Source organism: Brassica oleracea, chromosome C3, assembly GCF_000695525.1.
Source record: "Brassica oleracea var. oleracea cultivar TO1000 chromosome C3, BOL, whole genome shotgun sequence".
Taxonomy (NCBI): Eukaryota; Viridiplantae; Streptophyta; class Magnoliopsida; order Brassicales; family Brassicaceae; genus Brassica; species Brassica oleracea.
Genome location: NC_027750.1, coordinates 23,074,670 through 23,088,885, shown reverse-complemented (window position 1 = coordinate 23,088,885; position 14,216 = coordinate 23,074,670). Strand labels below are relative to the sequence as shown.

The 14,216-nt window shown below is 37.9% G+C and overlaps 1 protein-coding gene across 1 annotated transcript; it reads right to left on the bottom strand.

Moving 5' to 3' along the window:
- Window positions 1-1,816: 1,816 nt before the first annotated feature.
- LOC106335703 (uncharacterized protein At3g06530-like) lies at window positions 1,817-13,106 on the bottom strand. Its single transcript, XM_013774291.1, has 40 exons — window positions 12,869-13,106; window positions 12,582-12,800; window positions 12,410-12,505; window positions 12,214-12,331; window positions 11,710-11,883; window positions 11,451-11,621; window positions 11,288-11,343; window positions 11,104-11,193; window positions 10,868-11,019; window positions 10,689-10,771; window positions 10,478-10,606; window positions 10,322-10,390; window positions 10,061-10,229; window positions 9,447-9,583; window positions 9,273-9,359; window positions 8,959-9,159; window positions 8,606-8,798; window positions 8,366-8,463; window positions 8,132-8,275; window positions 7,881-8,037; window positions 7,527-7,660; window positions 7,358-7,436; window positions 7,117-7,279; window positions 6,934-7,009; window positions 6,647-6,817; window positions 6,482-6,550; window positions 6,304-6,408; window positions 6,117-6,206; window positions 5,708-5,925; window positions 5,395-5,602; window positions 5,132-5,314; window positions 4,910-5,005; window positions 4,755-4,822; window positions 4,315-4,672; window positions 3,983-4,198; window positions 3,235-3,885; window positions 2,745-3,154; window positions 2,425-2,656; window positions 2,150-2,320; window positions 1,817-2,053 (listed from the first exon to the last, which is right to left on the bottom strand). Exons 4-40 carry the CDS (start codon window positions 12,301-12,303, stop codon window positions 1,823-1,825), a joined length of 6,129 nt encoding a protein of 2,042 aa, XP_013629745.1. The 5' UTR covers window positions 12,304-12,331; window positions 12,410-12,505; window positions 12,582-12,800; window positions 12,869-13,106; the 3' UTR covers window positions 1,817-1,822.
- Between the last annotated feature and the right edge of the window lie 1,110 nt (window positions 13,107-14,216).

Sequence of the window (14,216 nt, the reverse complement as noted above, 5' to 3'; positions counted from 1 at the left end):
CTACATTGAACCTGACCTGTAGCCTGATAAATGGTTGAGTCTGAGGTTTCGAGGGATCAAAAACAATCTCTTTAACTTCACCCACAAGTTCACCCAGAGCCCTAATGGCTTCCTCCGTGTAGTAGCTTGTTGGTATCTTGCTTATTCGCACCCAAAGCAGAATGAACTGCAGATAGTCATCTGGGGGTTCTTCAACCCACCTTTCGATCACAATGACCCATTCATTGAAGGTATGGACCCCTTTCTCCAGAACCTCCACCAAATCATGCTCAAAGTCAAAGAAAAATTGAAAACGCTCTTGCGAGAGAGCCACACCACGACATTTTCCTTCCTTTTGCCATTTTCCAGGCATCCTCCAGATAAGAGAAGACATTTTTTGACATTCAGGGTTAAGAACTCTCCCCACAATGCTTAGCAGATTCTTTTCGTTTGAACAGAAGCCCGGAAGATCCGGCACCTCAAAAGGCTCATCTTCTTCATCCAAAGAAAGAGCCATTAAAGCTCTATCCATAGCAACAGACATCTTATAGTTACTTGCAACCAACCAACCAGACGACTTAAAGGCGAAACAAACACCAGAACTCTGAAATTGAATGACAACACTACATTTATCTTACCTCTCAAATAACCAAAAATGTGATTTTTAAAATGATTAAACCAAAAACTCACTGTTGTGAACCATTATGAAGATTATGTTGGTTTACTTCGTGGTTCACCGGTTTCCAAAGGAGACCGGAGACCAGAGCCAGAGGCTATTGTCATTTGACCAATGCACGAACCCAACACCTCATCAAATCATCAGGTACTATATTCCTTATATTTCTCTGCTTACATTCACAACTCTTTTACTCACCGTCTTCTCCATGACTCCGTGTATTGGTTTGTGAAATTTAATAGAGATGACGAATGAGAGTTTTGGATCAAGTATCAGGGGGTTAGACTAGATTATATATATACTAGTGGTTCATGTACAACATTTTGGATAATCTCAACATTTACATCTTATAACTTAACCGTCGTTTTGTTATACATTTATCCTTATTTGAATGTTTCAGAAGAAATTTGTTAAATAAATCACTTTTTTAGGAGGTAGTTGTAAAATTTAAAACCCGAAAGAGTTTCAAGTTTTTGGATTCACATATCCTATCTATTTCACAAAGGAGAATAATTCAATTATTAATCTCAATTCTCAGATTACCATTTTATACCTGAAAAATATTTTAAAATAAAACATTTATTTTTTTAATTATTATACAAATACGATGTCTTTATTTCTTAATGCAATACAGTATGCTCAGCTCATATGCAAAAATATTAAGATTTTAATTTTTAAGTTTGACTGTCCCCTCTAAAAAGAACAATTTCATAATAGGAAAAACGAAAATTTCATGTGGTCTGAGTTTGATACACATTGGTTCGAGCCACCAGGAGCCACCTCCAATAAATGAACACGTCTCAGATTTGAAGCTATGTAAATGAACAACTCATGAGACATGAAGAATCATTTAAAGAAATATCTCCCAGAGACCACAAACAGAGGAGGAAAAAGATGTGGTGCTCAAAAAGAAGACTGATAAATGAAACCATTGGTTTTATTTCCCATTAATTTATTTCATTATGTGATTAGCATTTATCATAAAATATAAACTACATTTCACAAGGCAAGTTAGTTATCAAGTCAAGTAACAGAAACAAATATTTTATCAATTCATAACAAAAGAACTCAAAACCGTTGTTCATAATCAAACCGTATTTCACATTCAGTCACAAACAGAAGACATGAAAACTGAAATTCTAACGTTTTGTAGCAAACAGAGGTTTCTCAGAGGTGTTGCGCCAGATCTTCACCACTCATCTCTTCCAGCTTTGCGATGATATCTTGAGACAAAGACTTGACAGGAAGATCAACGTCTTCTAGTAGTTCACCTAAGAAAGGAATAGTCTCAGCTAGCAACACAAGATACTCTTCTTTCAGATTATCCATCAACTGTTTCACACTCCTCAAACTCAACATCCTCGCACGCAACTTCTCACTCCTTGTTTGCATTAGCACCTGAACCAAAAATATATGATTTTTAAGACGTTTGAAATGAAAACTGTGTTCTGACCATTGTGTAGAACGTCTAAAGTAAAGTTGAGATTGATTTACCTCGTGGTTCAACGGTTTCCAGAGAAGATCAGAGCCAGATGCCACACCCATCTGACCAATACATAAAACCACCAACTCATCAACCTCTTCTACAGATGGTAGACGTGGATGCTCCTTTAAATCAGATGGCGGTTCAACAACAAGCTGAGATACTATAGGCTTCAGTAGCACCTGTGGAGAAGAATACAGTTTGTATCAAAAATATCTAACACTCCAATAAAAAATGATATAGACATTTGATCTAAGATGACATGAAAGGTAATGAGATAAGTGACCTGAAAGTTATTTGCGTCGAGGAACTTCAAGCTTCCAGTATCATGCAAAAAGCAGTTCTTTAGAGAAGAAAGCACCAACGCCCTAAGATGCCAGCTTTTTGGTGGTATAGCACCATCTGATTCTTGAAGTTTGGCTTTCTTTTTCTTCCTTGTTGATACTGATGCTCCAGCACTAGTGAGATGCGATACAATACTATCAAGCATGAACTTGAAGTAAGGTACAAAGATCGACCTGCATTCCACAACAAGAAAACTTCAAGTTAGTTTCCCAATATTCAAGAAGCTTATGGAAATGGGATCACAGCTTCTTGTTTACTCACATGTGACTCTCACAGAGCCTATTCACTAGACCATAGAAAGAGATGGATCTGTCCACGCTCTTGTTCTCATTCCCAGATCCATCTACAATATCTGACTCTGCCCAATCAATACTTCTGATAGAGAGGGGTTTGAACTCAGACTCAGTTAGCTTCTTTGTGAGTGTAACCGTCGCATTGATTACACTTCTCTCCGCATCATCAACGTTCTGAATCGTTGCTGGACTTTGGCGTCGGATATCTAGGGCAACTAAGCATTGGTCGAAAATCTTTGCATGGTTGCAAACAATAGATGCTCTATCCATTTTTGCAACCAGGTTTTCTAGCATGTCAAAAGCAATCACCAAACTTGCATCGCCACAAGTAACAGCTTCATCGTATATTCGTAGAAGAGGTTGCAGAGTGAGGCGAACCTGGAAGAAAGGGTAATTATTATTAAGATCACTACTACAAGCAAAAAAAAAAGATTCATATAACTATGTGAAGAACTCACTGGTATTTTTTCAGTAAGGAGTCTCCTTATGGCATTGGCTTTGGACTTGAGGTTCTTGTCAAAGTCAGAGACATATTCAGGATGCAGAACCATGAGTCTGATGATATCCCCAAGATGAGGATTCAGGAAACCTCCAAGTTTATCAATCACAGCTTCCAAAGTGACTAGAACAGACAGCATCACCAACTGTTCGTCGGCTGTGGCGTTTCCAATTGATGCGGATGACACTTCCCGCGATTGTTGTACCAAATTTTTCATTATGCGTGGAAGTTCAACGAGCGCCTTTGGTCCAAGAACATTGATCAATGCACCAGTAGTACGAAGACAGCTTGAAGAAACTCCCAGATTCTTTGAGCTGATGCCATCTGCAACAGATGAAAGACACTTGCTGAAGATCGGATGACCAGAGGGAAGCCTGCTAGCCAAAACTTCCAGTGTAGAAATGGCAGCTCGCTTAGCTGGAACACCAGACTCGTCATCTGTCTCAACAATTACATTGACGATTTCCTCGCACATCTTCCCGAAAGCTTCAACAGCAGCCTCATCCAGGTTCAACCAAGGATTTCCTCTTTTCTGATTGGGGAGCCTCCTCTTTTGTTTCAGTTTAGAAGAAGAGGAGTCCTTGGCTCTTGCACTTATAAGCCCAAGTACCTGCATTCACAAAAAATAGCATACCAAAGAAAGCCATTAAAGTAAGGTAATCAAGTCTCAAAATAAATAAAAAATTATAAGCGGTTATATTGTATACCTTTCTCGTCCCATTACGATCTGACTGCTGCTGAAGCAAGCTAGTAACGACTCTGAAATATATGGACAGATCCATAACTCCCGTAACAGTCATCAAGATATCATGTACACGCATTCTGATTTCCTTTCTAACTAGAGAAGTCACATCTTTCTCCTTTGTGGAATCAACAGCTTGCAGGAGAAGTATACAACCCTTCATAAGCTCCTGTAGTTTTTGCTGAACATTTAACAAAATGCGCTAACCTAAAATGGACATTTAAGAAAGCACACAAACAGCGATACAAAGTAATAAACAGAAGTTTAGAAATAAAAATTTGAATGACAAATGTTAACCTGAATGCCAACCGAAACATTATTTCTTGGTTCAAGTGACACTGCAAATGCAAATTCTGGGTCTTGCAATTTCTGGAATATAAATTCTAGGACAAGTCGCATCTGAAAAAAACATTCTTTACTAGAACTGTCTTTGCTGATAGTCTGAAGAAGCATGACCAGGGAAGAGAGCCATGTTGAAGAAGTATATTGTTCGCATATTTCCACGGCAAAAGCATACTCCCATTCCCTCTTAACATCAAATAAGAAACTTTCTGAAGTCTGGACTTTACCAAGCCAAGCTGAGTCTTTCCTTGAAATCAGGGACTGGAACAAGAGGACAAGTAAAGAAGGCAAGCCATTTTGTTCACCAATAACTCTGCATTAATAAAGGATCTTCACTAATATTTTCAGAGAAAACCCACAAAAGCCTCAATCAATTTTATTTATCTACACATTACCTCACCAGGTACGCTACAATGGAGCGCCTTCTATGCTCAACAATATCAGGCAACACTTTAACAAAAATCTGAAAAATAAAATTAGTATTGATATATTAATCCACAACTGATTTACTTTATAAGGAAAAAAAAAAGAAACATCACGAAAACATTACCTCCAGCAACTTCTCCTCACTCTTAGTCTTAGACAGCCAAAATGGAATAACTGATGATATAAACTCCTCAAAGATCGACTTCGAATGGCTATCAATCTACAAATAAAATAAAGAATCAGGTGTCTGAAGAGTCTGGAGTACCAAGAAAAATCAAGTGATCTGAAGGGTCTAAGGGGGAAAATGAAATTGATACAAGAGTAAGAAGGTTATGGACTACCACACCTGTGTCACCGTTGATTCGCCAACAAGCGTAAGTATGCTGATAATATGGTCCAGAACTCTATCTGGAACAATTTTAACTATTGATGTGAAGAGGGAGAAGATATAGTTCCGTGTGACTCCATCATTTGAGGAATGGGTAAACTCAACCAGCATTTTGACATCGATTTCACTTGTTATGTCAGTCTGTTATCAGAGGTAAATTAAGAGAAGAAACGAGAAAAAAAATACCGTTAATCAACCCCATAAATAACTCTAAAGCATACCTTCAAAGGATTCATATCTGGAGAATCAAAAATATCTTTCAAGAGTAAGAGCACTGTCTGTTGGATGGAAGAAATAGATGCCTGAGTTATTTCACGGACATTCTGAGGAGGTTGGACGGAGGTTTCTTCGGCCGACGAAGCAATATTCACCCATTCATTAGACATACATCGTCCTAGGAGCTTAAACAAAGGCCCTACAAGAGACTCCCTAAGCAAGAATAAGATATAAGAAAATTAGATGGGCGATAAATCGTCTCCAATTGCCAAAATTTACAAAGACAGGCAAATATAAGCATATATAAATTCAAGAGACCTGTGAATTAGATCTTTCTTTAGAAGCAGCATGTCAAGTAATGAGGCAATGAAAGACAGAGCCTTTTCTCCTCTTAGAATTTCCCCACCATTTACGTCCTCTTCTAGGCAGGACTGTGAATTTTTCTTCTGTTTCTTCTTCTTGCTCAAAGAATCAATAGCAAGACTATCCTCCTGAGTGATATGATCGAGTGTATGGACCACCGTTGAACATGAAATCTGCAACAGCATTGAAGATATCATGTAATTAAAGTAAAATACAGCCAATAGAAACTGTTTGGCAAGAAAAAAAATCTTTTTATCAAGGTTTTTGTAAAACTGAAAATGATAGTTTACATACTGTATGAGAAAAGACAGTGAAAAAAGGACAGAAATGAAGAATACGAGAAATAAGTTGAAAGTGAACATACCTTCAGGCGTAAGACAGCTTCTTTAGCAGCATTTTGTATCCTGCCATTTGTACTTCGTAACATAGACACTAGCTTGTTGAAGAAACGAATCTGATCAAGAAAGAACAATCAAGAGAGTTTGAAAAAATATTGATTATGTACATATACATATGAAATAGAAGGATAGTTACTATGCCATTAAACTGACCTGAACCTCAGTCTTCAGTTCAGTAAAATATTGATTGGTTAACTTCTCCAAAATAGTAATACATGGAGAGATAACCGCAGGATTTTCTGAATCCCCATAATCCATCTGCAAAAGCAAACATCAGTGACAAGAACAAAAAGAAGTACCAGGGAGATATGGAACAATTAACCAATCTTACTTTCAATGCCTTCAGTATGTGATCGTCAAGAGACTGCCCTTTAAACAATGATGAACGCATCATGGAGCACTGACACAGGAGAGAAAATCAAAATCAATATTAGCCTATTGTGCAAGGCAACAGATAAGTTATCCTAAGATGGGAGTGGGGATAAAGTAAATTTACCTCCAGGAGAAGGCACAATAAGTCGACCTCAGTTTCTGATATTGGCGGGGAAGTTTTGTCCAGTTGAACATAGTACTGACTACGTTTATCTAGAAGTTGTGCTAATGACTTAACATTTTCATCATGCATAAGCAAGATGCCCAGACCTTTTAGCAGTGATAGAACTTTTAGCTGCAAGCGGGAAAAAGTAAGACAAAATGCTTGTTAAAAATAGTGTCACCAATCACAAGGATACTTGAACTTCAGAAGGAAAGAAGTGAAACAGAAAACAGATAGATGAAACACACCTTCCCATAAGCAGGAAGTTCTTGCGCAGACAATAAGATGAACGCAAGAATGCTTTCTTTTGTGGATTGATCGAACCTAAAGTTGAAAATCAAGAGAAGATTGCATTAAGGGAGTTTGCCAATGGAGTAATCTAATTAATATACCCATATGTCATTAGACAGCTGTTCAAATCAGCTACGTACCTCTTTTGCAGATCAACTGGCACTAGCAAGTCATTAGGGTTTGAACTGAGCAACGATGACAAGTAGGATGAGAGAAACTTATTGTCCGACAATATAAGCCTCCTTTGTTGAATGATCATTCCCAAAAGTTCATCAAAGGAACTACTATAGATTGCAGCACTCCCTGGTTTTAAATTACAGAAGAAGGATTAAGCAAATGTTAGGATAAGATATAAACACCTAATGCGAAACCAAGATTTACCATTTTTCTTGCTAGAGTCAACACGGCACCATAGGTTGAAGAGCGCCTCTAAGCAATTCATGGCAGCTACTTTAACGTCCTACAGAGTTAAAGCACCAAAACGGGTTTAAGAAAAGGACGATAGTACAAAGAGTAACGCAATAAGGAAAACTCAAAACTTGAAGTTCACCTGATTATCACTCGACATGGCAACCAAAAGTACTGGAAAACTAGAGAAAATCTGAATCGACCATTCACTATTCCCAGTGGAGCAAAGATACGAGAAGCATTTTAGACTTTCGATTTGGACCATAGGAGGAACATCTGCAAGAAGAAGAAACAAGCATAAGAAAACGAGAGATGGAGTCAAACAAAAAGAGTTAGCCTCAACTAGATTCCATAATACCCAAGCGCAGATAAAATATCAAAAATATAAACTAGAACTTTGGGAATACTAGAAAAGGGTTCAAAACAATTTCATTTGAGTAAAAAACAAAAGATGCTAAAGTGGTTTATCTAGAGGAAATATAGATTCCTTGCAAACCTTCTCGTGATAGGAGTCGAGTGAGAAACAAAACGGGACAGACTTTGGCTTCTCTCACACGGTACTGGAGGTGTTCCTTGAAAACATGCTGTGATCGGGTTGTTGCAAAAAAGAAAAACAAATCTTCAAGTCCGCTACACAACCTTTTGCCAACAACCTGAACCAAGGAGACGTCGGACACATATAGTTGTTAGGCGGCAAGAGATTCAATATAACAAAATAATAAAAATATAGAGTTGAAAATCACCCACCGAAGAGACATGGGCCGGTTCAAGTTTAACGAATGACTCGACCAATTTCCAAAACAAGCAGAGTAGAAGCTTTGAATTCAGTGCAGTAACATCAGAGGTGTCACAAAGTTGATATAAGAGTTCGCGGCAGTTGCTTTTGGACAGCTGCAAGTAAAACACAGTACATCAGGTAAAGTAAGCAACAATTATAAATTATAGAAACATTAGAATACATCAGCCAGTAGAATACTATACCTCTTTAAACGACACATCAACTGCAACATCAAGATCTTCCCACTCGGTCTTCAGAACAGGAAAGCAAAGGTCGACAAGATCCAATATTTGACTCGGATCTAAATCAAAGGAAAACACAGCCATCAGTATAAACTCTTGCTAACTTATCAAATGAGACAAAACTTTTACGGCCCTTAGAAATAGAAACCCCGCTATCGTCAAGATATATAGCTAACGCATAAACCATGGATAGAACCTTACCAGATGAAGAATTCATCTTGTGCAACGACTGCATCAACAAAAGGTAAAACAGCGTCTTTGACAACGGTGCATTTTGGCAACTGGTATTAAGCCACTGAATAATGTCACCAGGGTGCATCAGAAATGCTTCCGCCAGCTGGTCAACGATATTCATGTTCAATGCGGACACACTTTCACGGATCAACAGTCCCTTCTGATATGAGAAAAAAAATTCACAAGTTACTAAGAGCATCCATAAAATCTTAGAAACAAAGAACCATAGAATCTCAAATATTATTGCCCCTCACATACGCAAACGATAGACAAGAGAAATAGTTAAAAAACCAATGAAAATCAGAAAAGTAATGACAGACCTGCAACTTGTTGAGTTCCTGTTCTGTCAATTTGATATTGCTGCATGATTCCAAAACTTCATAAAGCTTAAAGTTGCAAGCACTCTCAATTAGCTCAATCCTACGCTCATCAGGTTCCAAGGAAAGTGCTTCCCCCAAAATATTGATGATATCCATGCTTATCGAGGATATATTTCCAGACATGATATCTGGGAGATTTTTCTGCCCAAGAAAAAAGGAGATTCTTAGAAGATATGATAAATAATACAGCACCCACAAAAAGGATTTTTGATATTGGTGTATGAAGAATACGCAAATCAAATACTCATATTTACCATTCCGTCATCAGCAACAAGATTCTTGAAAAGTGGCCAGCTAACATCCTTCACCAATGTCAGCACATGTAGGTTTAAATTCCAACTCTATAGACAGACATGGTACAAAAATTAGCGTAAATCAAAACAGTCTTTTTTCCATAGATGTAGAAAATAAAGAGAACGAGAAAGAACCTTAGGCTGAATTAAGAGAAATGGGAACACTGCAGAGGCGACTTTCTCGGTAGAGTCTGCTTGATTACAGAAACTTGAGACAGCAATTTTAAGGGACAGAGCAACGACATCTGCTGCGAGTTGAACATTTTGTGATCCTACAACAAAACGGTTGATTCCAGATAAATTGATTGCACATCGTAGAAATTTGCACTCTTGAAATGATTATATATATATATATATATTTCACTAGACAATATATTAAAAGAAATTGGATTACATATTGACAACACCACAGATTTTTCTTTCAGGCATTCCCAAAACCCATTCAGAAGTTAAAAACATAGACAAGGCAAAGAAATGTGGCTCTAATAAGAACATGGCCTGAGCATAATACGTTCCTATAAATGAAACGGTGGACCAGCAGGGGACAAGAAAGCAAGTTAAAATCAGAAAGACAGTGCAGCCTAGAAACATTCTGATTGATGTTAGCAACAAATTCGATCAAGGTATTACTGCTAGCGAAAATGATATATCAGATAACAGACTGATGATCAACCTCTCAGATATGGTAATAAAGCTCTAGACCACAACACTGAGCCAAGTTAAGAAAAGAAGAGAGCATCTTCAATCACCTGATAGGAGAATCTCAACACACCGTTTCACCACATGAAGCAAAGCATCCAGAAGACTAGAAGAGGTTACAATATTCGGCAACTGATCAAGAGACAGGGCGGCTTGAACAACAGCCAGGTCATCATCCCAAAGCTGGCGCACTATAGCATCCTGAATTGTGACAAGGTTCTGGACGAAGAGTGGCAAAGAATTAAAAGACTAGTCAGATGCCAAGAAGTGCGTAATCAGTAATATTTGGATGAGTAACCTCACACACATACCTCTGCCTTAGATCTATCACTCTTGAGATCACTGTTTAGACTTGAAAGCGCAACACAACGTACAGCAGCCTATATGGTTCATATCAAGCCATAAGTCATGAACAAAAGGGAAATAGAAAATAAATTCACAAAAACTAAGATCGGAGTTTATAATACCTTGGGATGGTGGAGCCGGAACCACAATTTTGAATCCACGAATGGGAGGGACATGTCTGAATTCCCATCCATCATACGAGACAAGATCTCCAGCTTCAAATCTTCTTTCTTCGACTGACCTTTAGTATCCTGAAGCAATAATTTTATGATTCAGAAGGGACATAACTAACACAAAGGCAGAAAATAAGTCATTGAGAGTTGGAACACAGACCTCCATAAATTTTGGTACTGCTGCACGTAATTCAACAGAATACTTCTTGCTAACAACAGCCAGAATTTTCTTGGCCCAGCTCCCTACAATTAAATTGCAAGTGGCAACCAAGGCCGTTATAAAAAGAGGGCTGCGAACGAGAGTAAACTTGAAGACATGGTAGTTGACATTTCACTAACCAGATGTAGAAGATGTAAGATCACTTTTGTTCTTCTGGTATTGTGTCATACAAGTAGAGAAAACCTTGGAGATCAAATGATCAACCAACTTGTCTACTGGAACATTATCAATTATCGAAACGAGAGTTTCCAGACATTGATCATCAGACGAACTGCAAACAGAATACAGTAAGTCAAAACTGAACACTAACAATACAGATGCACTGGAAAATTGCAAAACAGCGTCAAATACGCACCTGTAAAGAAGAAGAGAATCTAGTAACAGTGCAAGGAACCTCTTGACGTTGAACTCTTTGGACAAGCCTAGAAGAACACCAGAAATATCCCTACACAAAATTGAAGCCCTCGTTGGAAAAATAATAATACGAGTAGAGTAACAATTAAAATAGCCAAGAGGGAATACAGTCTATATGTGACTACCTTATTTCCTTTAAAAGGTCCAAAGCTTTCTTTGGGATCAAGTCAACAGACTGCAACTGTAGTTGATCAAGTAAAAATCAATTAATTCAAAAAGACAAACGGACCAGTTGTGAGAAGAATTCATGAAATAAAAATTAAGAGAATTAACAGAACGTTCATGTACCTGAACCAAATTAATCAACGCCATAAATGACAATCGAAGCCAATGAGGATCAGAGGATTCTTTGGCATGTTCACGAGCAATGTCGATGATTGACCTCATAAATCGTTTGATAAGGTTATCATTTAGCGTGGCTCTGGTAGCCAACATGCCAACAACCATTAACGCACCAGCCTAGGAAAAAAAAACATGTCACAATAATCACAAAGACTGAAACAAATTTAATTAAATTAACAATATCGGCAGATTCAGCTTCACAAACCTGCTGATCTAAACATCCTTTCACAGCAGACTGAAGACCAGAGTCAACAAATGGTAAAATCTGTTTTACAATATCTCCATCAACCTTGGCCACAGAACCTAGAACTTCCACGACAACAGCTGTGGAGAAGCTGACCACCGGTTTTGAAGGCTGATACTTCTTAGTCCGAGATCCCTACAACAACCAACAAGATAAGAATGTTCATTTTAATAAATACATTCACACAACCAATTTAACAAAATACTCTCTCTGTTTCAATTTATATGTCTTTAGGTTCTTTAACACAGATTAAAAAACCATTGAATTTATTATTTTACCCATAATTAATATATTGATTTATTTGATTATCTTAGTTAATGAGCTAAGAAAATAAAGGTAAAATTGGAAAAACTAGCAAATAAATGCATTGAAAACATAAAACTACATTTAAAATGAAACAAATTTTAAACTCTAAAACGACAACTAATCCGAAACGGAGAGAGTCAAAGCAAAGCAGCTACTTACATAGTCACACAAGGCCTTCAATACATTCAAATCACGTATACACTGCTGAACAATAACCGATCTAGGAGGTGGAGCACCTGAGTTCTTCATACCATCCAGAAACTTCCACTTGGTGTTTCTGTAATAATTGAAAAAATCAAGAAACTTACACTTCAAAAAAACGAATGAATGAAAGAAAGAATCATTGCTCACTCACCCAGTGGTAATCAGCTGAACAATACGAACAAACGCATGCGTATCGTGATAAGGCAAAGCACATAACACCACATCTTCAACATTATATAGATGAACCCTGTAGAATCCCTTAGTTAGACAAAAACATACATAGCCAAGTCAACAGAGAGAGATACTAATAAAGAAACACATACTTGAATCTTCGTATGAGATACTCAAGCGTCTCCAAGGAAGCACGAAACTGAAGATAACCAGAGAGTAGCCGTAGATACGAGCTGATCGAAGCATCAATCTTAGCATTCTCTTCTTTACTAAGCTAAGCAGCTCTCTGTCGATTTCTCTACTCTTATGACTAAACAAATCGTTCGCGAAGTTCTTAAACCTCTCGTCTTTGTTTCCAAGCACCTCGAGACCTATAACGAAGATAACAGGATAAGGATGACGATCAAATAATCATCAATTAGAGAAAGATGATCAAAACCTTTGAGTCTGAATTCGTGGATTGACTCGATGTCGAAATCAGCTGCTTCTTTTGGAGTGAAGAGGATCGAAGGGCGTGTGTAGGGTCTCTTCGAAGGCTCTGTATCGGCTTGTACAATTGACTTGATGGCTTGTAGCTGCGAAGCTAATGAAGAATTCATTCTCGCTGTTAGAGTGAAGACTGTGTTCTTCAGAGGAAGGTTGAAGAAGAAGAAGAGTGCGGCTGGGTTTAGTTTTAGGGTTTAACTGTTAATTCTAATTTTTTAAAAATTTGTTGGTGAAATAAATAGAGAAACCCCTGAGTTTTAATGAAATTGCGTTTTAAAGCATTATCTATTTTTAAGTTTTAAACCAACCCTAAGCTTTTTTTTTTTTTTTTCAACATAGAAGCAAAACTAAACTAAGTAGATTTCTGAGCCGATAACCATCTCGGAGGAACGGAGTCAACATATACCATAGCAGAAGGCTGAGTCCTATCAGCTCGTGCTAGCTTATCCGCCATTGTGTTTTGTGCCCTTGGAATATGATGAATAGTGAAAGTGGAGAAGTATTCCTTACATCGTAGAAACTCTTCCATGTGAGTAGTGAACGCCGGCCATTCTGTTGGAGTAGACACCATCTTCACCAACTGTGAGCAGTCTATTGCAAACACCACCTCTGAGATATGTAGGGTCTTCATGCACTCCATCGCTCATATCAAATCTTCACATTCTGCATGTAAAGGTGATAGACTCCCGCGAATAGACATTGCACCTATCATAGTATCAGTGGATCTTTCGTCTCTGTAAAACCATCCTTGCCCTGTAAAGGGATCTTGTTCCTTCCATGCACCATCAATATAACATCGGTTTACCCCTTGTAAAATAGGACTCCCACCAAATGAAGACCCCCTGTTTATACCCTCTTTAGTCTAGGCCTCAGCCCATAAAATGCCTTCTATCTCCGCCGTCCGAAGAAATTGAGGAGGACTTTCAATTTTATTATTAAAAATCTTAGCATTGCGGTTTTTCAAATATACCACAGTATCCACGGGAAATAACTTAAATCTGGTTCCTTTGGTAACCGCCAAAATAAATAATTCATATTGGTAAAAAGAGATTAGGTAGGGAAAACTCCTGGATGTGAAGGAATATTAGATAAGGCCCATGTTTAGCGCGCAATGGGACATTCAAAAAGCATATGATTAATCGATTCTTCTTCTGCACCACATATATGACATTGCAAATCACACTTAATTCCCCGGGAATGAAGGTTCTTTGTAACTGGTAGACTACAGAGATTATTTGCCACCCAAAATGTTGTAATTTTGGCGACCAGTAAACCAACCCTAAGCTTTAAAACGTATTACA